The 25,174-nt window shown below is 45.4% G+C and overlaps 1 protein-coding gene across 1 annotated transcript in view; it reads left to right on the top strand.

Annotated features, from left to right (window-relative positions):
* The window catches only part of sik2b (salt-inducible kinase 2b), a 59,319-nt gene extending 41,369 nt beyond the window's left edge, over nt 1-17,950 (top strand). Inside the window, exons 7-15 of the mRNA XM_023966452.2 lie at nt 4,082-4,296; nt 5,690-5,842; nt 6,371-6,541; nt 9,800-10,031; nt 11,071-11,370; nt 12,412-12,578; nt 14,488-14,598; nt 14,839-14,933; nt 15,029-17,950. Of these exons, the coding sequence (XP_023822220.1) occupies nt 4,082-4,296; nt 5,690-5,842; nt 6,371-6,541; nt 9,800-10,031; nt 11,071-11,370; nt 12,412-12,578; nt 14,488-14,598; nt 14,839-14,933; nt 15,029-15,593 (2,009 nt within the window). The 3' untranslated portion in view covers nt 15,594-17,950. The remainder of the gene's footprint in view (nt 1-4,081; nt 4,297-5,689; nt 5,843-6,370; nt 6,542-9,799; nt 10,032-11,070; nt 11,371-12,411; nt 12,579-14,487; nt 14,599-14,838; nt 14,934-15,028) is intronic.
* The last annotated feature ends 7,224 nt before the right edge of the window (nt 17,951-25,174 follow it).

Below are 25,174 nucleotides of genomic sequence, written 5' to 3'. Positions count from 1 at the left end.
AGGAAGAGAGATGGAGGAAACACCGGTACTGGCCCCCTTGGTTAGCGCGCACTGCGCCCGGCCCGCCAAGGAGTCGCTGGAGCGCGATGAGACAAGGATATCCCTACCGGCCAAACCCCTAACCCGGAGACGCTAGCCCAATTGTGCGTCGCCCCGCGGACCTCCGGTCGGGCCGGCTGCGACAGAGCCTGGGCGCGAACCCAGAGACTCTGGTGGCGCAGTTAGCACTGCGATGCAGTGCCCTAGCCACTGCGCCACCCGGGAGGCCAAAGAACACCATCCCAACCGTGAAGCACGTTTGACAAAAGTTAACAATTTAAAGGCAATGCTACCGAATACTAATTGTGTAAACTACTGACCCACTGGGAATGTGATGAAATACACCTTAGCTAAATATATTTAAACTCAGTTTATCACATTCCTAACATTTAATTCTAGTAGAAATTCCCTGTCTTAGATCAGTTAGGATCAACACTTTTGCCACAACTTTGGAAGTATGCTTGGGATCATTGCCCATTTGGAAGACCCATTTGCGACCAAGCTTTAACTTCCTGACTGATGTCTTGAGATGCTGCTTCAATATATCCACATCATTTTCCTTCCTCATGATACCATCTAGTTTGAAGTGCACCAGACAGTCAATATACAGTAGAAAAAGTGTATATACAGTGTGTGCAAATGAGGTAAGATAAGGGAGGTAAGGCATAAATAGGCATGGTGGAGAAGTAATTACAATATAGCAATTAAACACTGGAGTGATAGATGTGCAGAAGATGAATGTGCAAGTAGAATATCTGGGGCAAAGGGGCAAGATAAATAAATACAGTATGGGGATGAGGTAGTTGGAGGGCTATTTACAGATGTGCAGTGATCTGTGAGCTGCTCTGACAGCTGGTGCTTAAAGTTAGTGAGGGAGATATGAGTCTCAGGCTTCAGTGATTTTGCAGTTAGTTCCAGTGATTGGCAGAGAGAACTGGAAGGAAGGTGGCCAAAGGAGAAATTTGCTTTGGGGGTGACCAGTGAAATATACCTGCTGGAGCGCGTGCTACGGGTGGTGCTGCTATGGTGACCAGTAAGCTGAGATAAGGCGGGCTTTACCTAGCAAAGACTTGTAGATGACCTGGAGCCAGTGGGTTTGAGGACGAGTATGAAGCGAGGGCCACCAACGAGAGCGTACAGGTCGCAGTGGTGGGTATATATGGGGCTTTGGTGACAAAACGGATGGCACTGTGATAGACTGCATCCAGTTTGTTGAGTAGAGTGTTGGAGGCTTGTTTGTAATGACATGCCGAAATCGGGATCAGTAGGATGGTCAGTTTTACGAGGGTATGTTTGGCAGCATGAGTGAAGGATGCTTTGTTGTGAAATAGGAAGCTGATTCTAGATTTATTTGGATTGGAGATGCTTAATGTGAGTCTGAAGGAGAGTTTACAGTCTAACCAGACACCTAGGTATTTGTAGTTTCGCACATATTCTAAGTCAGAACCGTCCAGAGTAGTGATGCTGGACGGGCGGGCAGGTGCGGGCAGCGATCGTTGAAGAGCATGCATTTAGTTTTACTTGCATTTAAGAGCAGTTGGAGGCCACGAAGGAGAGTTGTCTGGCATTGATGCTCGTCTGAGGTAGTTAACAGTGTCCAAAAGAAGGGCCAGAAGTATCAAAATGGTGTCGTCTGCGTAGAGGTGAATCACCGCAGCAAAGAACCCCCACAACATGATGCTGCCCCCGAGCTTCACGGTTGGGATGGTTTTCTTCGGCTTGCAAGCATCCCCCTTTTACCTCCCAACATAATGATGGTCATTATGGCAAACAGTTTATTTTTGTTTCATCAGACCAGAGGACATTTCTCCAAAAGTACCATCTTTGTCCCCATGTGCAGTTGCAAACTATAGTCTGGAGTTTTTATGGCGGTTTTGGAAGCAGTTGGCTTCTTCCTTGCTGAGCGGCCTTTCAGGTTATGTTGATATTGTACTTGTTTTACTGTGGATATAGATACTTTTGTACCTTTTTCCTCCAGCATCTTCACAAGGTCCTTTGCTGTTGTTCCGGGATTGATTTGCACTTTTTGCACCAAAGAATGTTCATCTCTAGGAGACAGAATGGTAATGATGGCTGCGTGGTCAAATGGTGTTTATACTTGCGCACTATTGTTTGTAGGTAAACTGGGATATGACGAGTTAATCAGGGCGATTTTTTTTCTCCCACAAATAGACAGGTATTTTCCTTTCCATGGTAGCAAGATCTTATCTATTTTTGCTAACTTTCTATAAAAATGTATTGGAGTGAGATCATTTCTTTCTTTCGGGATATGTATACCGAGTATGGGTTCGCGCCCAGGCTCTGTCGCAGCCGGCCGCAACCGGGAGATCCGTGGGGCGACACACAATTGGCATAGCGTCGTAGGGAGGGTTTGGCCGGCAGGGATATCCTTGTCTCAGTATGTTTAAAAAATTTAAAAAAATAAAATAAAATAAAAAGTCGCTCTGGATAAGAGCGTCTGCTAAATGACTAAAATGTAAAAAAAATGTAAAATGTAATGTAAAAATAGCATTTTTTGTGTGTACGTAATAAAGTACACCAATCATAATTTGCTTTTAATCCAGARAGGTTAGAAAAAGTATATAGATGCTGTGGAGGGATCCAAATTGTGGATTTAAAAGAACATGAATCATTAGCGTACAATGACACCTTTGTTTTTAAGCCCTGGCGTTCTAACCCCTTAATATTATTGTTGTGGGGGTCAACAGGCTTTGTTCAGGGAACTATTTAGTCCTTGTTGAGAATGTAGGAGTGTTACTTAAGCCCCCTCGCCTGCCTGCATGCAGCCCCCCCGGCCCGCTCCGGTCCTGTTCCCTCCTTTTGCTTCAGACGAGAAGAACAGAGKGCCGTTTCCTCCTCCATTTCCTCCCTACATGTTCTCACTCTGCTACACACACATACTGTACGGTACAGAGGCTCTCTATAACAAATCAGGCAGCGCTGTACTGTTAGTACACTGCTTTGTTTTACCTCCAGTACTGTACATTCTTTGAAGTCAGTATTGAAGTTGCCCTGGGCTATTGGGTGTAACAGAAATCCGAGATGAGAAAGAAAGCAGGGGGGGGGGGACAAAAGAAAGGAAGTGTTAACCGTCCCGGCCCTGAATATTTCCATGGTAGTGTCATAATGTACAAAAGAGAAAAGAAGAGTGTCAATGTGGATTACATAGTTTCTCTCTCTCACTCTTTCTCTCGCTCATCCCTCACTCTTGCTGGCTTTCTCTCCCAGAGAAGTGTTCATTTGGCAGCAGAGCAGTCATCATAAATAAGACCATAGATCGAAGGATGAGGATGAGTAGGTAGCTCAGGCTGAAGAGTTGAGAAGAGGCGAGACGCAGACTGGGTGCGCGCACAGAAACACACAGATGCAAACACACGCACAGCCTCAGCCCAGTGGGCGGTAATCCTATTAAGACCCTGCGGTTAGTGACGTCAAGCTCATTTAGCCGCTAACTGAAGGTTAAGAGTCCTCTCCATCCTCCTCTGAGAGACGAGGGAGAAAGAGAAGGAGAGATGGAGAGGGATGGCGTTAAGAAGGCAGAGAGAGTAAGAATGAGAGGGGGATAGAAAGAGGACAACAGGGGGGGCTAGAGAAAGAGGGGACGAGCCCACTGTGCATTCCTGCCTGAGATCATTTGTTTTTCTTAGCGTGAGTAGTGGAGGTGCTCCTTCACTCCTTCCCTGTGGCCTGCCCTGCTTCAATAGAACCGCTTTGTTTCCCCAATGTAACGTTTCAGCGGGAGCTCTCGCTTCACTCAAATGGGGGTTTTCTTCCCTCTCTATTCTCGGTACATGGTACACACAGTACACTCAGTATCACTGTCCCGGGCTGCGTGTTGTTGTGTATGGTCTGATGTGTCAGGGGCAAATGTGTAAAGTCAGACGTGACAAGAGAACACTCTCCTCTCTGTCATCAGACAATGTCTCTGTAATGGTTCTTTGTACCAGGGATTGTACATACATTTTCTTCCCCTTTCTCTCTCTGTCTCCGTCTTTATTTGTCTTTCTCTCCCCTTCCCCCTCTCTTGTCCTCCCTCTCCCAGACTGCGAGCACCTGATCCGGAGGATGCTGGTGCTGGACCCGTCCAAGCGTCTGTCGGTAGCCCAGATCAAGGAGCACAAGTGGATGGCACTGGACGTGCCTGTGCAGAGGCCCATGCTGTACCAGCAGGAGAGCGACCTGGGCGTGGGCGAGTACAGCGAGCAGGTTCTGCGGCTCATGCACAGCCTGGGCATCGACCAACACAAGACAATCGAGGTGCAAGTTGACCGAGAGAGATGGCGCCTTGTTTCTTATATAGGGCCCTGGTCAAAAGCAGTGCACTGTAAAGGGAATAGGGGTGCCATTTAGAACGCAGAAATATCTAGGCTAGCAGAGCCGGCTTTAGCCTTTTGGTGGCCCTAAGCAAGATTTGGTTGGGCGGCACCCACCTCGTGGCAAAACAACACTGTTTTGAGAYCCAGACTGAGTTCCTTTTTTAGTCGCTTATGTCTGGAACCGGCCCCTACACTAGCATACTAAAGAGAATGACGCAATGTKTTATTTTTTATTTTATTTCACCTTTATTTAACCAGGTAAACTAGTTGAGAACAAGTTCTCGTTTACAAGTGCGACCTGGCCAAGATAAAGCAAAGCAGTGCGACACAAACAACAACGCAGTTACACATGGAATAAACAGTCAATAACACAATAGAGAAAAGGAAAGTCTATATACAGTGTGTGCAAGTGGTGTGAGGAGGTAAGGCAATAAATAGGCCATAGTAGCGAAGTAATTACAATTTAGCAAATTAACACTGGAGTGATGGATGAGCAGATGATGATGTGCAAGTAGAAATACTGGTGTTGTGCATGGATTCAGAGTAGTGTGCCAGAGTGGATATTGGCTGTATCTCTAATGACACCCTATTATGAGTATTGATGTTAGCTCAGCTGGTAGAACATGGMTCTTGCAATGCCGGGATAGTGGGATTCGAACTAGCGACCTTTCGCTTACTGGCCCAACGGCTAGGCTACCTGCTGCCCTACGTGTAGTGGCTGTTTCAAGAAAACCAAACCATATATTACGTTCAGGGTGCGGAACAATCTAACATCAAGTTATAAAATACTGAACTATCCCTTTAAAGATGCACTATGCAGAAATGTCTCAGCCATTTCCTCATTGCTAAAATTCTAATTGTTCGCCTTATTTCAGTTTGTGACAAAACAAGCAAATGTCGTGTAGAGACTCATTGTACCATCTAAACCAGTGGTTCCCAACCTTTTTTGGTTACTGTACCACCAACTGAATTTTGCTCTGTCCAGTGTACCCCTGAAGTACCCCCCCCTCGTGCATTTTACCAGCAGGCCTATGATCTCCTGAGTCTTCTCAAGTACCCCCTGTGGATAGGCCAAGTACCCCTGGTTGGGAACCACTGATCTAAAACGCTGTGAAATMTATTTTTTACCGAAAAAAGTAAAAGACATATAAATTAAACTTAAGTACGGGAGGCATAGAAGTGGTGCACATAGAACAAATCTACTGCTTCTTAGACTTGCTTTCAATGAGAGTGACAGATCTATAACTCAGATTTCTATGTGAATTTGGTYGGTCAGGTCTCCCAAAAAGTTACATATTGCAGCTTTAACATGGTTTGTCCCTGCCTGTGTCCAGTCGCTCCAGAACAAGAGTTACAACCACTTTGCTGCTATCTACTACCTGCTGGTGGAGCGTCTCAAGTCCCACCGCTGCAGTTTCCCTGTGGAGCAGCGGCTTGACGTACACCAGCGCCGGCCCAGCACCATCGCCGAGCAGACTGTCGTCAAGGTAACCCCCGCTATCTTCGTCGCCGTTTTTCAGCGCCACAAAGCAGATCTGTCTGTGTGGTGCATTAGTATAGTTGTCTGCGGTCCTAATGATCAAGGACATTTCCATTCACACACCTGGCTTTTCAAAGAACATGTATTCATTCATTAATTAATGAAGCGTCTTTTCTCTTCCTTTCGCTGCCATCTTTTTTCCCCCTCTATCCATTCAACTTCCTTTTTTTCTCTTTCTGTTACCTTTCACCCTCTTCCTCTTTCTTTGATTCGCTCTCTATCCATTCCTTTCACCCTCTTCCTCTCTTTCTTTGATTCGCTCTCTATCCATTCCTTTCACCCTCTTCCTCTCTTTGATTCGCTCTCTATCCATTCCTTTCACCCTCTTTCTTTGATTCGCTCTCTATCCATTCCTTTCACCCTCTTTCTTTGATTCGCTCTCTATCCATTCCTTTCACCCTCATCTCTTTCTCCGGATCTTCCTCCCCCATTCTCTCTCGCTCTCTCTGTACCCCTCCATCTATCTCCCCTACAGCCGAGTGAGCCGAGCGGTGGCTCCCCCCAGGTGGGTCTCTTGCCCCAGGGGGTGCGGGGTCTCCTACGCTCCCCGGCCCTGCCCCAATCCTCGGCCGATGCCTTCAACTTCCCGCAGTCGCCTCTTCTGCCTGAGCACAGCTTCATGGTCGAGGACGTGGCCACTCCTAAAGTAAGTCATGACGCCAAACAACATGTAATCTAAGGTTACGAGCTATTCTAAACCGAAGCACCCCGGCCTGTGGACATCCACTATGTGGAGTGTTATCCARTTTTCCAGCTGGATAACACTGTTGAGTTRGTGGAATTAAGCAAAACAAATTACAAAAATTGATGTTCATATTGGACAAACTCAGGGAGAACCTCCCCTGTTTGAAAACGTTTCAAAAGGTTTTCTCCAACTGAACACGACCCCGTGGAGCACTTATTGCAACTGGACAGTGGKGACGCTACAGAGGACCGATCCTCTCCCCAGGCCACCCCAACCCCGACTGGCCACTGCAGTTGAGTTATCCAAGAGGGGACTCTTGTCTGTATTTAATTGAGTTTAGCACACTCATGCTGCCTTCTCCTTTCTCCCTCCTTTCCTCCCCAGGGGGCTCTTTGTTCAAGGCTGTCCCCAACTCCCCACAGCCAGGCAGCGAGAGAACAGAGCGTTGCCAGTTTGGCACTCAATAGAACAACAACACAAAATCAGCTGAGGACTGACACAGTCCAGCCCCAGTCCSCTCTTACCCCCTTTTATACATCGTGTGGGAACTTCTTAGTTAGTTCCACCTGAGKCTGCATCCTAAATGGCACCYGACTCCCTATTTAGTAGTGCACTACTTTTGGYCTGGGCCCTGGTCAGAAGTGGTGCACTATAAAGGGAATATGGTACCATATGGGATGCTGCCTGAGTGATGGATGGCGGTAACTGCGTCACAGTTATGTTATGAAAGAGCTCTGACTCACATTTCGCTGAGGTCGGGGCTCCACAGTAGAGTGCATAAGCTGGGACCGTGACGGTGTGTCTGTGTGTTAACCTCGCTCAAATCCCCTGTCCTATTCTGACCCCTCTTGACCTGGACCTGCTGCTAATGCTACTTGGCTGGCCCCCGTTCTCTCTTCTGCATCCCAAATGGCACTCTATTCCCTATATAGTGCACTACATTTGATCAGGTCCCTATGGGAAACCCTATGGGCCATGGTCAAAAGTAGTGCACTATATAGGGAACAGGGTGCTATTTGGGACACACTCTGTCTGTGCACCCTGCCCTAGCCACAGCCTGGTTATCAGGGGGGGAATGGAGGGATGTGTCTTGCCCTGTGAGCAGGTCCCCAGAGCCCTTAAGGCTTAGGCACTGGGCTGGCTGGGTCTAACAGTAACCGCACGGCCAGCTGCCCCTCGCTAGTTTACGTAAGCAGCTACACTCAGCCCCATCCGTCCCCTCTCTGTCTGTCTCTGTCTGTCTGTCACTGGCTGGGGCCACACATCTGATATGACAGCTGCCAGTTCTCTACAGCTCGGGCACAATCAGAGACCTCTCTCCCTCTCTCACACACACACACACACACACTAGGAGCACACGCACACTTAGTGTTGGACCATGTGACATCTGCTGTACTCTTGTCCCTGCACGTCTGGATCCAGACTCTCCCTTACTCCCCTCCTCCTCCTCTGCTAAGTGTCTGTCTTTATCTGTGCCAGACTGTGACCTTTTCTTCCAGCCTGGCCAGGCTTTAAGCGTTCGACTTCGCTCCTGACGTCAGCACTCTACGTTGAGCAATCTACCATTCCCCTGCTTTCTGCTGTGTGTTGAACAGCTGCCTTATACGCACAGACCCTATACTCGTTTTATTTTGACCATTATTTATCACTTTTACAACCAATTTTTGTCTTAACTGACGRACTATACTTAAAAAWAKATATATWWWMMCTCGTAAAAAAATTCTGTGTAACCAGCAGACTTGCGAGAGATTAAATCAAAATAACGCTCAAGTGTTATCTTGGTGAGGGAACACGGCGTGGCCCCTCAAAAACAAGGAACTAGCATGATCTCAGCAGCAGGAGGGAGCACCAGCAGAACACATGACCAGGATGCTGCCTGTTGAGGCTGTTCCCTCTGCCCTCCCTCACTCTTGATGAGCCCCTGCTGGCTCTAGGCACTGTAGGGACTAGGAATGAATCTCAAATGGCACTCTAACTATTTTAGTGCACTACTTTTGGTCAAACTAGTGCACTAAAAAGGGTATAGTGTGCCCTTTTTTTTCTCGCCTTTATTTAACTAGGCAAGTCAGTTAAGAACAAATTATTATTTTCAATGACGGCCTAGGAGCAGTGTGTTAACTGCCTTGTTCAGGGCAGAATGACAGATTTTTACTTTGTCAACTCGGGGGTTCGATCTTGCAACCTTTCGGTTACTAGTCCAACGCTCTAACCACTAGGCTACCCTGCCGCCCCTTTTGGATCCACATTAGGCACTAGTGCAGTAATAGGCTGGTGTGGCCTGGGTTCGTGCAGCCAGCCCCTCTCCCTCCCCAGTGTGTTGAGTAACAGGCAGCATTCCTGGCCTAGCACGCTTCAGGGGACTGGGTTCAGGAATTGTACAAAGCGGCCCTGACTGGAGGAGCCCAGGGTTCTGGTTACCCCGGCAACTCATCCAGATGATCCGTGTCAGCGAGGGGTGTGTCAGAGAGGCAGACAGAGTGTGTGCATGCGAGTGCGTGAGAGATTTGTGTGCGAGAGAGAGACTGTGAGCGAGAGGTGTGTGTGATGAGCGAGCCTGATTGTGTCTGTGGAAGAGTCTCTCGCTGCACTTTCGGCCAAAGCACACTTCCTGTGCATGCATACCAGACTTCCTCCCCTCTCCCCTCTTAATGTCTGACCAACGGGGGGGGGGGGGAAATGGCAGACACATTTTGTTTACTCATCCAGTCCCCAAGCCTTGCAGTATTGTAGGTGCAGAGCTGTCCACTCCAATAACACAAGTGGAGAGGACCCTCTGGATTTGTACATTAGGTCATGAATTAACCGATAGAGGAGCCATTTCCCGCTTAGGGTGTGTGTGTGTGAGACAGAGAAGGAGGTCCCATTCACGTCCATAGAGTCTCATGCTGCCCCGTAGGAATGAAGATAAATGGGTGAGTAATGGAGGTGTTTAGGTGAGACCCTCTCTCATGATGAGTAACCTTGCCTGGGTGCTGGAAACTCGTGTTAGCTCTCCAGAGAGAATGCGCTGAGAATCTGTGTTGGTAACCCAGTTTGAACTCTATAGCGAGTTCCCAAGGGCTATAGATGAAAGTTAGCTCTTTTGCGAACACCTGGCACTTGAGCATTGATGTGGAAAGGGAATTAATGATTTATGTCCACTGTCCCTGTGAAATACATTTCATAAATGGATTGCTCCAGCAAACAACTCACCGTGCCTCTCCCTGTCTTTGCCTTTAGGTGAATGGCTGCATGCTGGACCCCCTGCCCCCCACAGTCCTGCGCAAGTCCAGCGCGTCCTCACCCAGTAACATGATGGAGACGTCCATCGACGAGGGCATAGAGACGGAGGAGCCCGACGCCGAGGACGACCCCGCCCACCTCTTCTCCGCCTTCCAGATGGCTCGCTTCGGCCAGCGCCGACACACCCTGTCCGAGGTCACTAACCAGCTGGGCCCCGTCATCAACCAAGGTCAGAACTGAACCAAGGTTCTGGGACATTAAAGAATCATATAGGTCATTGGCTAGATCGTGGACGTAGGGCTGTGTTCATACGATGGGTTGTTGATCTGCTAAGCCAGGAAGTATTGCGTTTGTGAATGGGGAAAATGTGCGCTTCCAGTGCAAATTGTTATTTTAAAGGCACCACATTTATTCATAGGTGGATGGATGGATGAATGAATGAGTGGATGAACTGGTTTTATTTATTGTATCTAGCTGAGGCCAGAGGGGTACACTACAAAGCAGGATCAATGAGTTAGCCAGCTAACTTTTATTTAAAAAAAACTGAAATAACTGTTGATTTTCTGGTTAATTTAAGAAAGCTATACTTAGTGTTTTTTGGTTTTTGAGGCAATTAGACCATGCCCATTTCATGCTTATGTTCTTAAAAAATAAATTGTTATTTCAGAATATTGTGGGAAGTTAACTGGCTAAGTCATTGGTCTTGCTTTGTAGCATACCCCTCAGGAATCTTTCCAATTACCTTACCCGGGAAACAGGCTGTGACGATTATGGAATTTGGGGTAGCGATTAATTGTCATGCAAATGGTCACTGTTATATTCATAATAGTTTTTTTTTAGCTTGTAATGCATCTTAATACATATTTGAAAATGTAGCTATCACATACCTAATGAATACAAGACAGCTTCAGTGACACCCTAACTATTGGTTTTGACAGCTTTGAGCTTTTGGAAATGAAGGGTCTCCACCCAACCATGTCGTTCTGCTCGTAAAATGATTGCTAACTTTACCCACTTCATGTAAAAATAAATCCTGTTGTGTAAACTATATCTACTTGAATGTAAAGTTGAATCCCCTCTTAAACGATTATGACAACAACAAAGTTTTTTTTGTTCGCGGTTATTGTCCATAGTGTCGGTTACACGTTTATATGATAATTGTGCAAGACCTACCTGGAAAAACCTGTGACCCTAATTAGAGCAATATCCAATACACCAGTAGTACTGTCAATGAACCCTTGCTTTCCTGTATTGCTGTGAACCAACAGGTAAACTGTTCACCATGGGGCACAACCCATCCCTGGGCAGCGTGGACTCTGACATGGGCTACGACATGGGCTCCTTGCACAGTGACCTGGGTCTGCTGGAGGACGCCCCCTCTCTCAGCGAGGTGGTCCTGGCCAACACCCACAGCTCGGGGCCCCACATGACCCAGGGCCCCTTCATGAGCCAGCGGCCCCCCAACCCCACCATGCAGGGCCTGAGCTCCCAAAGGAGGGAGGCCCACAACCGCTCGCCCATCAGCTTCAGGGAGGGCCGCCGCGCTTCCGACACCTCCCTCACACAAGGTGAGATCCACTGGTTGTCTCTCGATCTTTACTCATCTCCTTCTCTGTCTTCCTGTTTCTTTCACTCCGTCTTTCCCTCTACATTTCTCCATCTTTCTCTCTGTTGTCAGCCTCCGTCTCATAAGACACCCGGTGTGACTTTGCTCCAAAGTAGAGCACTATATACACCAGGGAATAGGGTGTCGTTTGCTAAATGAAAAATACAATTGACTTCAGGTCTCCACCTGCGCATCTTCTCCTCCCTCAACCCCTGAACATTAGGACCCCGAGAGACGCCATCATCAAGGTCTCGGTCTCTAATCATTGCGCAGACGACACGACACCCCTGTGAACCGCAGCTCATTCACACCCCTGCACGCACACATTTTCAAGCTGAAATTGGCTCTCATTCTCTTTATTTTCTTCTCTTTCACCCACCCACTCTGTCTTTCTCTCTCTGATGATTCATTTTGTGAATCAGACTGCGCTTTGAAGGTTTGGCCCACATAGCTCTGTTTTAATGTTTAATCCCGTAGCAGCAGCAAAAGCACCCGGTAAAGGAACTTAATTAATAGCGCTTAAAATGTATATACAGGAGGTGTGTGTTTGTGTGTGTGTGTGTGTGTCCCCAGCTGCCTCTTCAGTCTGCGCACACACACAGCAGGAGCTACGAGTCACCAGAGCCCCACTTCTTTCTAGTGGCTGTTTGAAGCGGCTGGGTTCTGCGTGCCGCTGCAAGGAGGAGATGTGGAGAAGCTTCTCAAATCTTTATATAGCCTTATTATTAGGATGAGTCAGGTCCCACGGTTCACGCCATCATGAACAGTCACCCAGCCTTCTAGGAGCCGGAGATGGATTTTTATTACAATCACCATCACACACACACTGTTACCACCCACACACACACACACACACTCATGACGTACATACTCTCTCCCTGCAGGCGGTGAAGGTAGGATAGAAGTGATGGCTATGTCATTTCAGTCGGAGATGCAAGGGAACCGGGTTATAACAAATAGTTTGGATGCTATACTCCCCTGACTCCCAACTCTATGTTGTTAGGTCTGGTTGCGTTCCGGCAGCATCTCCAGAACCTGGCGCGGACCAAAGGCATCCTGGAGCTGAACAAACAGATGTATGAGCAGATGGGCTCTGGGGAGGACCCATCCTCCATGAGGACCCTGGGGCCCCATGCAAACCTGCCGAACCTGCTGGACCCCAAGCTGCAGGTCAGTACTGGCTCCACAGTGACCGAGAGTGAGACCCCACCCAGCAGCACCACTCCTGACCTCACCAGTGATTAGTTAGCCAGCCAGCCGGTGAATCACAGACGAGGCTGGTTATATAATGATCCGTCCGGACGAAGAGGCAGCCAATTGTCCCGTTGTTGACTGTCAGTCAGCCCCTGGAGCTGCACAGAGTGAATACAGCCATTGTTGAGGTAATACTGCTGCCCATAGCGATGACTGGTGCCCACTGGGCCTTCACTCGCTCAGGGACAGAAAAATAGGGAGAGAGAGAAAGAGTGTGTGAAAGAGGGGAGAGTGAGGTTAGAGGGAAAGTGTCGTGCCTGTGAGAGAGAGAGGCAATCGAGTTATCTTAGAAGTAACTGTGTGACTGACTGAACTGAATCGCCAAATCTGGGAAGTAGAATGTACCGKCTGCCGCTTGTAAACGGGCAACAACAAGGAGTCAATTCAATGGCCGCGAAGACAGAGAGACAGAGAGAGCACAATCCATCTGTGAATCAGTGCATCCATCTCCCTTTCCCTAGAACAGTGCGTTCTGTGGTTGCTGCGGGTCAACATAAGGCCTGTGTGGTTGGTTGGTTGGTTGTGGTGGTACATACACAGAGGGTTAGGTTAGTCTGCGACTCAAATGGCACCCTAGCACTTATTTAGTGCTCTGCTTTTGACCAGGGCTCTGGGTGAAAATAGTGCACTAATTAGGGATTGGGAATAGGTGCTATTTGGGACAAAGCCCTGGTGGTCGAAAGGGCTTATTGGCAGCATGCCTGTCTGTCCACAAGGTCCCTATAGTTGCTTACCACACAATCACTATACACAGTCAGCAACAACAATAAAACAGCAACAGCAACACACTGGCCCTGTATACAAGAGTGGCAATGACTTCAATACTCAGTGGAGCTGTGTGAGTGTGTTTTCGCGTCCGCGCCAGGGTTTCCGAAGATTTGGATTCGGGCGTTCACCAGCGGTGCTCAGAATGACAGAAATCACGTTTATCTTATGATAATTCATCTTGACAGAACATGCAACTCCTGTGATGAAACACCATTCTAAACAGTGCATATGTGACGGTGATGAAAATCTCAGTTAGAAACTTAGAATGAGGGGGAATCTAAAGATGCAGCAACTAGGATGTAYGGCTAATATGACAAGGAGGCCTCTGGAGAACTAAATAAAATGAATATGAAAACAACTAGAGCAGTGAGAAATGCTGGTTTCAATGGTCAGATTTTGCCTAGGCTACTTTGAAGCAAAGTAAGACATGCCTCATATGACGTAAAACATTCARGTTTCAAACAATGAAGTATATGTTTTCAAAATGCATACTGCCTCCAGCTCACATTGCAAAGTGGTGGGTGATGTACTGATAGCCTGCCTACCGTTGCCTATGCACTTGAATGGCGAATTGGAAGGCGCGCTTCAATTACCAGTTGAGAAATAAAAATAGTAGCTCTTTTTAATCATGGCGATCAAAACTGTTTTTAACATGCGATTGCATATAGAATTATTGTGCAATGACTAGGCTTATAAAAGCATGTTTCACTCCAGCAGCAACGTGCTTGAGGAACCGCAGCAGCAGGTCTACTGCTGTCTGACAAGTGATATTCTGCTCAAAATAGCATGCTGTGCTCGTGTGATAAATTACGACTAACGAAAATGCATACTCCCAATTTAATTCCCCTAAATTTAGCAAATTACCCTAAAGACCGATAAGCATGACGGTCAAATGTAAAATAATGATTTTTATTCAGTCAATGGAAATACAACGGGATTGTTTTTTTTCTCTGGGTAAATTTGGTCGCCAACAATTTGATCTGCTTTTCGTCTGTAACCCAGTGAGATTGTGAGTGTAACCTCCTCTGAACTCTTCTGTGTGTATTATGCATTTCAGGGAGAGGCATCCAAGCACGAGGATAACTTGGCTTTATACCAGGGTGGCGCCCAACCTCTACTGTCCCGAAGACAGAGTCTCGAGACACAATATCTCACACACAGACTACAGGTACTAACTAATGCACCACTCAATCTGTCTTATACTGTATGTATCTAAATATTTATTAAAGGAGTAATCAATTACAATAAAACAATGACTAACAAAATGTTGTTTGTTTGTCTGCATTACTGTACGATTTTCTCAATTTCAATGTCATTTTATACCTATCAATGATTATGGATGGCACATTTTGAGACTGGTGAGATCTAGTTATTGAATCCCTCATATTTCCCTCTCGCTCCCTTACAGAAAGCTAGTGTCATGGCTAATGTGAGTCCTGCTAGCTGCCAGCTCTTCTGTAAGGAGAATCCTCGGAGTCTAGAGCAACAGCTGCAGGAGCATAGGTACATTATTATTATCTATTCACACTTATCATACAGATCCCACCGTCATCTTGTTTTCCTGGTTGACTCTATAACCTATATCGCTTTATCTTCAGGTTGCACCAGAAGAGGATGTACCTCCAGAAGCAGACTCACCTCCAAACCTACTTCAACCAGATGCAGATAGTGGAGGGTTCCTATCCAGGGGACCCAGGGGCCCCTCCACAGCAGCAGGGGGCCATGGCTGGGTCCCGCCAGCAGCAGGGCAGCTCCCAGGCCTCCCCTCCCTACACCCAGGCCCTCAGCCCCCTCATGGAGCCCAGCGCCAACCTGGTCTACGACACCTACCTGGCCCACCACTACCCTCACTCCCACCTCAGCCCAATACTCATGCCCCCCGGCCTAGCCGGCCAGCTGCAGAATCACCCCCCCGAGGCCCTGGGCTACAGCTACCAGCTGTGTGACCAGCAGGGACAGTTTCACTCCCCCCAAGAGGCACTTTATCCAGAACAATACGAGTTCCCCCTGGACCCCGGGCAGCCCCACCCGCATGGCCCAGGAGAGGTCCCTGTGGCCGGGTACGAGGGGCTGGCACTCCCCGCCGAACTCCAGGACTCCTTTCTGGACAGCGAGATGATGGAGACTGTAGACTCACAGCACGGCTTCGTACTGGTGAACTGAAGCCGTGGAACTGTGGGGAGAAAGCAGTATTACCGACAGTTGAAAACCTACACAGCGTTATGTCGTAGATATGATGGAGTGGAGATGGGGGTCAAGGTACATGGGAAAGTGTTTTTCTTTTTTTTTGTATCAATGAATACTATTTTTGTTGTTGTGGTGAACCAACCTCAGAACCTTTCTACCAAAATCATCCCCATCTCCCTTCTTCCCACTCCTCTGTTCCCATCAGCCCTATGCTAGGACCCAGGCCTGGTGGCTGCCTGGGCGATAAGGGTGTGCCAGCATGGCTGGCTGGCTGGGTATATGTGGATGGATGGATGTTGCCATGATGGGGGGTGTCACGTGTGAAGTGATATCGCTCCACAGGAACACAATTGCCTCAAAGCTGACTGCTGCCGCAGCAGCCTCGTCAAGAAGAGCTGGACGGTGCAAAAAGACTTAGCACAGTTTGGTCGTTTGGTCGTTTTTGGAAGATGTGCACAACGGAACTTGGCTTACCGAAAGCAAAATCCAAACGACAACCATGCTATTTTGTATTGAAATAGGACAAGAACTCTCAAAAACACATTGCGTGTTTGACATAGTAAAACAAAAAACGAACAAGAGACAAAGTAATGAGTTAATGCGCGCTTGATAAGTGCAGTGTTCGTCAATATTTTATCGTGGCAATATTGAAGCAATATATCCATCTGGGACTAGGGAGCCGCACGGGCGACTTCCTCACCAGAAAGTCGTACTTTAATGTGACGTTTTTCGGGAGAATTCCAGTATGATGACTCACAGCCAACATATCCACAGTGACAGCTCATCACCGCGTAGACAGCGACGACGTAATCGTGAGATAATCCCAACACCAATCCCATCGAAGCAGATAAAAGGGAAGGAAAAAACACAAAAACAGTACTCCAATCTATATTTAATGAAGAGAAACACGATTTATGTTGATGTTCCTTATAAATTGGGTAGTTATTTCCAACAAACTACACAAATCAGTTTGTGATGCCCTTCACTAGGCGCTAAAAGGAATAAGTTAAGTCCAATCAAATCGGTTTGCTGCACTAGTGTTAGCTGAGGGTTCTATCTCCAGATTGTGTTCTTTATACCTTCTGTGATATGCAGCTGATGTGGGCCTAACAGTGTTGATGTAGAAAAGGTCTAATCGTGATTCTGTGGTGGAATAGACCCAAATACCTACTGGGTTTCTGAAGGAATGTGTTTCTCTAACTTAAGGTTGCTGTAAAAAAAWATATATAATAATAATAATAAGATGAAGAAAAAGACAAATGTAAGAACAGAACGTTAGTCACACGACACTGGATTAATTGTGTCACGTTTCACAATGGCTCTCTCACAGCAAGCTTAGAATGAACACTTCACTTTTGAATCTACTTGAAGCATACAGATCTCTGATGAAGACCTAGACCTCTACTTTTCATTAAATAGGTTGAAAAACAGAAGTGGTCGAGGTCAGAGGCAAACGGCTGCTTCTCAAATGGCAGCCTATTCCCTACATAGTACACTACTTTTGTGGGCTCTGGTCAAAGTAGTGCACTATATAGGTAAATGGGTGCCATTTGGGACACTGCCATAGACTAGACTACAGGATTGTCTGTGGAAGCTGGATTACTGGAGCACTTTTACGAGGTAAAAAGGAAATATAGCGAGAGCGAGGTGGGGATGGTAGTCAGAATGGTGTTTAGCCTAGTCTGCTGCTYCCCATGGAGACGAGGGAACCATTCACTCTCTGTTATCCCAATAAATGGACACAAAACATTTGGTTCTTTCGAAGAAAGACCAGAGAATAACACTATTGGTTGTTCATTGTGCTTTGTAAAAATTAGGGGTTTAGAGACTTGAGTGCTCTCAAGATGCAACAAATATTGTGTTGAGTGTGAATAGTGTTCAGTGTGCCTTTTTTACTTGTTTTGTTTCAAATTAGAATATTTTAGCGTTTATTTCTGGTTTAATTCCGTTATGTTTTTATTTTGGGGTATCCTTTCCGGAAATAAGTAGACCCAGGTTTTTACAAAGGTACGAAACCAAAGTCCCCTCAGAAGTTTCCCTGTCCAACCACACCATGTGGAGTTAGGAACTTCTTTGTTTTAGCTTCTTGACAGTGCTTTTTTGGTCCATCAGTATATGCCATTTAAAAAGTATTATAGCAATATTTCTGAGTAATAGTTGAAGATGTAAAGAAAATAATGAAGATTAGGAGTTGGATGTGTTTCAGTATCATAATTTCACTTCCTGCTGACAAACGCCTGTCTTTAGAAAATCAAATTTTATATTTACCTTCATTGATGTTGACCACACATAAGCTAACTTGCTGTTGAGATTAAAAAAGGTTTATCGAACAACGTGTGTGTGTGTGTGAGTATTTCTTGATCTACTTTTTTTCCAAATAATCTGACTACGTACTCTTGTGTTGAATTCAATGATGAATATATTTATGTCCATGGTTGAATTATAGGCACTGTCATTCACCAAAACACAGCTCACTATTTGAGATTCCATTACAACTGCCCAAATAGGGACATCAGCAGATCTTCTATTGTACCAGTATAACCTGTGTAGGCGTAAAGTAATGAACTGGATGGGTGAATCACACATAGCCCTTTTATAATAAACAGTTGAGTCACACAGTACATGAGCCTGAAATAGTTTCAGCTAAAATATCCAAGGTCTCCGTTGTTATTATTAGCACTTTATTACCCAAACTCGGTTCAACGTCCAAATTGATCGGTAATGTGGCGTGGGTTTTGTAAAAACACTCTTACCGATGGGTATGTGGCGTCATTAGGGTGTTGATACATATGTTAAGGGTTCTTTTTAACACCGTTGACTCAGTTATGAGAGTAATTAATGACATAATTGGACCAGAGTTAATGGTCTAAACTTGTGGAGTGAAATGTCCTCCCTCACAAGAACGGTACATTTGTCATCGCTAGGTGTGGAGTAAATCAGGGCCTGTATTCATAAAGCTGCTGATCTAGGATCAGGTCCCCTTGTCGATTTTATAACATTTATATGATCTAAAAGGCCAAACTGATCCTGGATCAGCACTCTTCCTCGGAGATGCTTTATGAACGTGGCCCAGGGATGGGTGTGAATAGATACTTGGACTGGGTGAAATGTTCCACTTTTCCCAAAGGTTTCTACATGACTGTAGTCTACATCCCTCTTGGTTCTCTTGTCTAGAATCCCTGACAGGAGTTCGACTTATAACTAGACCAACCAGTTCCCGTTCCCATCGGTGTTTGTCTCAGTTGCTAACTGGATTGTTGTCAACACAAACAAGCTTCAGAGGTAATTATTCGATTAGTTCAAGCATTGCTCCCCTTACTCGGCTGATGCCCTTGCTATTTGTTATCTGGATATGGATCAGAAAATTATGCATCCCGGCAGCTGAACTGAGTGAACCCAGAGATGCCATGTCCTCCCATTAGTGCACTGCCCACCCCCCCATTGCTGCATTTCCCTCCTATTGCACCACTCAACTCTACTGTAGCCTATACATACCAGAACAGTAGAGTGAGCCTGCTGAGCCATGACTAGAGTGCAGTTGAAAAGTTACCGGTTGTGAGGACCTCCACATAAGTGGATGATGAGATCACTTGGCTTTTGGCCTAGCTGTCTCTTTGTCCCCAGTACAGATTCTCCATAAAACTAGAGCAGGAATACAGTTAATCCAATCAGGCCTGTAATCCCATTCAGACTAGTTACAACTTCAGGTAACTGCCAAAATAAAGGAAACACCAACATAGTGTCTTAATAGGGCGTTGGGCCATCACGAACAGCTAAAATGCGCCTTGGCATAGATGCTACAAGTGTCTGGAACTCTATTGGAGGGATGTGACAATTTTTCCACGAGGAATTCCATCATTTGGTGTTTTGTTGCTGATGGTTGAAAATGCTGTCTCAGGTGCCGCTCCAGGATTTCCAATAAGTGTTCGGTTGGGTTGAGATCTGATGACTGAGACAGCCGTGGCATATGCTCATCAAACCATTCGGTGACCACACGTGCCCTGTGAATGGGGGCATTGTCATCCTATGAGGGCATAGCCATGGTAGCCCAAATAATGGCCTAGTAAGCATTTTTATGCATGATGTGATGTTAATTGCCTAATTAACTCAAGAACCACACCTGTGCAGAAGCACCTGCTTGCTATATAAACAAAAGTATGTGGACACCCCTTCAAATTAGTGGATTCGGCTATTTCGGCCACACCCGTTGCTGACAGGTGTATAAAATCGAGCACACATCCATGCAATCTCCATAGACAAAATTTGGCAGTAGAAAGGCCTTACTGAAGAGCTCAGTGACTTTCAAAGTGGCACGTAGGATGCCACCTTTCCAAAAAGTCACATTTCTGCCCTGCTAGAGCTGCCCTAGTCAACTATAAGTGTTTTTATTGTGAAGTGAAAACATCTAGGAGCAACAACRGCTCAACCGCGAAGTGGTAGGCCACACAAGCTCACAGAATGGGACCATCAGAAGAAAAAAAATGCCTGTCCTCGGTTACAACACTCACTTCCAAGTTCTGCTTCTGGAAGCAACGTCAGCACAAGAACTGTTCGTTGGGAGCTTCATGAAATGGTTTTCCATGGCCGAGCAGCTGCACACGAGCCTAAGATTGCCAAGCGTCGGCTGGAGTGATGTAAAGTTTGCCGCCATTGGACTCTGGAGCAGTGGAAACGCGTTCTCTGGAGTGATGAATCACGCTTCACCATCTGGCAGTCCGACGGACTAATCTGGGTTTGGCGGATGCCAGGAGAACGCTACCAGCCTGAATGCATAGTGCCAACTGTAAAGTTTGGTGGAGGAGGAATAATGGTCTGGGGCTGTTTTTCATGGTTCGGGCTCGGCACATTAGTTCTAGTGAAGGGAAATCTTAACGCTGCAGCATGCAATGACGTTCTAGACGATTCTGTGCTTCCATCTTTGTGGCAACAGTTTGGGGAAGGCCCTTTGCTGTTTCAGCATGACAATGCCCCCATGCACAAAGCGAGGCCCATACAGAAACGGTTTGTCGAGATCGATGTGGAAGAACTTTACTGGCCAGCAATGAGCACTGACTTCAACCCCATCAAACAACCAATCTAGTGGAAAGCCTTCACAGAAGAGTGGAGGCTGTTATAGCAGCAAAGGGGGAACCAATTCCATATTCATGCCCATGATTTTGGAATGAGACGTTCGACAAGCAGGTGTCCACATACTTTTGTTCATGTAGTGTACTTTGTATCCCTCATTTATGCAAGTGTTTCCATTATTTTGGCAGTTACCTGTAGTTAAGATGTACAGAAACCCTGTGTTACCTGTAGGAACACACAGAACGACATAATGTGTTCAAGGAATCTGAGATCCATCAGGTATTCCTGGACACAATCCATGTGCATGCTAGATGAKCACATCTAATTGGCTATTTGGGCCTAAGCCAATGCTATTCTGTGAAAGCACACTCGAAACTTGAATGAATATACCCATTTTACCTTCTGCAAATAGATTACATTCCAAACAGACTACTTCGWTCAGTGATGTAAGTGTAAGCTACACTGTAAGTTGTCACGATTCTAAACACTCAAAAGATAAAAGTAGGTTCCCTCTAAAGGTACTGTCTAACGACACAAAGTCCATCACAATGTTTTTTTTGTGTGTTTTWAAAAAAAAGCCATCAGAAATATTAGAATCTGTGACCTTCTGGTCCCTATCTCAGTGCGTAGTCCACTGCGCTAGCAGGGGGGGAGTGAACCACTTTTTTTATTTTTTTATTTCAGTTATATAAAGCTGTTCAGTTAGTCAGTTGTTTAGAATGTGATTTGTTAAGTATGTTGGGTAAGGTTGGAAAGCAAACGCTGCGTCAGCATTCGAACTGGTCGACCTTGTGTGTCGCAACCCGCATTTAATGCTCTCCATCCCCCTCCAACCTACCTCCCTGCGAGCCTTTTCTTTATTTGACTCGAACCTGTAAACTCTACCCACTGGACTGTCACTAAGGTCTGCCCATTGAGCTTTCATAACCAATCAATTCTTACCCGAAATATTATCACAGTCGTGATATCACAGTTATTTTGATTGTCTATACCGGTCTAAAAATGTGGGCACAATCAGAACAGGGACAAGATGACACAGGACACATGTTAACACCAGGTATAAACGGGGCGCTTTTCAGTATAATGTCTTCCAAATCAGAACTCTACCCTCTGATCATGCTGGTACAACTGAAATCAATGGTTGCCATGACGACGGGTGAAGGACCACAGCATATTTCTGCTCTCCAGCTGAGGTCAGAAGTACTCATCGGTTTAACCCTCTGGGGTCAGTTGAAGCTACACTGAGAAACGGGTACTAGTCAAAAGGAAACAGACGGAAACAGCGAAAGACTACCTGGACATTGGAGTTTCCCATTGCAAAATGAAAAAATGTTCTGTCGCATGCCATAATGAACATGACCCCGATGGAAAATGGATATAGCTGACAATGAAAAAAGAAACCTCCACATGAGAAGATAGTTGATCAAAAATACCTGTCGAGCCTGACCCAGATCCCTTTAGCCTGACCTACTACTGATATGTCCGTGCAAGGTTGTTCATTCTAGGTCATGTGCCTGCCGGGATTAGGGTTGCCTCTGACCGTCTGGTGGCCAGATAAAGTAGAACAACACCTTAAGACAGACCGAGACCTACACTGACTACTGCTCATCAGTTACACAAGATCCTTCGTACATGGAAGAGGTCTGTGTCTTCTTGGCCATGACTTATGTATWAAAACTGTAGTCTATACACGATATGAAGAAACACGTCAGAATGCCTATTGATCAGGGCACCCTTAATTAGATCCAGTTGTAGGATTAAGTTATAAGGCCTGAGGAGGTGTGGTATATKGCCAATATACCATKGCTAAGGGCTGTTCTTATGCACGACGCAACGCGGAGCCCTTAGCCGTGGTATATTGGCCATATACCGCAAACCCCCTTGGTGYCTTATTGCTATTATAAACTGGTTACCAACGTAATTAGAGCAGTAAAAATAAATGTTTTGTCATACCCGTGGYATACGGTCTGATATACCATGGCTGTCAGCCAATCAGCATTCAGGGCTTGAACCACCCAATTTATAATTAAATATATTATACAGTAAATATTGTATGGTTTATTTCACACAGAATTAACTGTAAGATATTGAATTTGTCCTTCAGTGCCTCCACAGAAACAGAGGCAAGACACTTCTGCTTGTGATGGTCGAGCGTGCGAGATAGACAGGATAACCTACTCAAGACAGTGCGTGAGAAAGAAAGGACAGATTGAGGGCAGAGTGACTTTAGTAAAAATTCTACCTTTGTCATTTGTCACTGAGAGAAACCAACTGGAGGGCGTCTCTCCCCCACTGAGCTGAAGTACCTTTGCTGAATCCTGTCATCATTACTTTATCTAGTTTCAGAGGAGCCAGCTACATTGTTTTAATTTTCTCAAAGTTTACAGCTGTTCTGACTGTTTGACGGTTTCAATTACTAGTATCCAAGAGATAACAGAATCCATAACCCCTCCATTCAGTAGCGCTGGGCTTCCTGTATGAATTATGGCTAATAATATTGAATCAAAACAAACATACTTTTAAAAAGGTCTTATTTAACTGTTATTTAGGCTACAGGCACATTAAATCTCCAAATAAGTCTATGTTCGGCAATCAAGTGTGGAGGATTATTGCATAAATTGAACAGCGTCCTGCAGTGACCTCTTTGCTCCAGGCTCCCTATCATGCCATTATAAACCACCAACACTCCTCATGTACTAGTACAGTACTGTTATGCGACCATGTGACGTAAAGACTAACCTTTGCATAACGTGTAGTAGGCCTGTAACAGCGATGAGCTGTAATCGGGGGTGGGCCGTGGCTTGGGTGGGTTATGTATGCTGATGGAGATTTTGAGAGATTAAAAAGCGTTCCCATTCTAATGAGCTCTCATGCGATGGCTTTGTTGAGTGTTTAAATGCCTGAGTGCTCTTTTTATAACAACGGAAGTGGTGTTTGGGATGTGCTGCCAAGGTCTTCCCTTGTGTAACCCTTCAGTGTGACAACCAAGTGAAAGTGGCAAATAAAAAAAAACGATCTACTTCAACATGAATTCCGCCCTCTGCTAACTGCTGAATATGAAGGTCAACTTGAAACATAGTGCAGCCGCATAGTGAGTGAACTAAGTTATAACAGCCTCAAAAAGCATAGTCATCACTAAAAAAATTCATTTTAACAACTCCTATATTATCACTGTCCACTCCTTTCATCCAGACCATGCTGTTGTACAAATYTGGAAATCCTCTATCTGCAATTGATTGAAATCCAGAATCATTATCACATCACACTATCATACACCTTTTCTTATTTGACGTTGTCGAAGCGAAGTTGCAATAAGTCCCAATCAGTTCGTCCCTAAATTGACTTTGAGGTGATCTTCATTATCTTGATGACAACCGTTTTGCAACAGAGATTGTCATTGAGCAAATTCAGTTACATCCCTCCCTGTTTTGTACAGTTTGYGTCTGTTTGGTTCCTAATGAATACACCCCTGGGGCCAGTTCAGGATCAGCAACAGCACAGAACATTCAGAGAGAGATGTATGACCCACCCAGAACTAATATGATTCTGTCATCTTGTAGAATAGGAAATGTGTCACTTTAATGTATTATATGTCTATCTGCAACGTTCTGGGGCAGGTTTCCCAGACAAAGATTAAAAGGCTAGTTTTGGTCTATAAAGCACTTTCAAAGGAGAACTGCTATTAAGAATTATTTTTAGGGCAATAGGCAGTGGTGTAAAGTACTGAAGTAACTATACTTTAAAGTACTACTTAAGTAGTTTTTGGGGGGTATCTGTACTTTACTATTTATATTTTTGGCTACTTTTACTTCACTACATTCCTAAAGAAAATAATGTGCTTTTTACTCCATACACTTTCTCTGACACCCAAAAGTACTTTYTTTTTTACAGGAAAATGGTCCAATTCACACACTTATCAAGAGAACATCCCTGGTCACCCCTACTGCCTCTGATCTGACGGACTCACTAAACACAAATGCCTAATTTGTAAATTATGTCTGAGTGTTGTAATGTGCCCCTGGTTATCCGTCAATAAAAAWAAAAAAGGTTTGCTTAATATAAGGAACTTGAAATGATTTTTACTTTTGATACTTAATTATATTTAAAACCAAATACTTTTTTACTTTTACTCAAGTAGTATTTTACTGGATGACTTTCCCTTTTACTTGAGTCATTTTATATCAAGGTATCTTTATCTTTACTCAAGTATGACAATTGAGTACTTTTTCCAACACTGGCAATAGGCTTAAAGGGATAGTTCAACCAAATTACAAAATGACATACTGGTTTCCTTACCTTGGGATGGATTCAATCCATAGCGYTGCGTTACAGGGCGATTAGAAATTTAAAGGCCTTGTTCCCACGTTAGCAGAGACTGCATTCACGGTAAACGCTGCGTATGTTGGCTCAATCAGAAATGACCTTAAAAATGTCAATCGCGCTAGAGTGCTGAACTTCAGCGATATGGATTGAATCCAGCCCCTTGTAAG

This window comes from Salvelinus sp. IW2-2015, linkage group LG22 (assembly GCF_002910315.2).
Source record: "Salvelinus sp. IW2-2015 linkage group LG22, ASM291031v2, whole genome shotgun sequence".
NCBI lineage: Eukaryota > Metazoa > Chordata > Actinopteri > Salmoniformes > Salmonidae > Salvelinus > Salvelinus sp. IW2-2015.
Note: the sequence above shows the minus strand (reverse complement) of the source record. Positions and strands in the feature narration are given on the sequence as shown.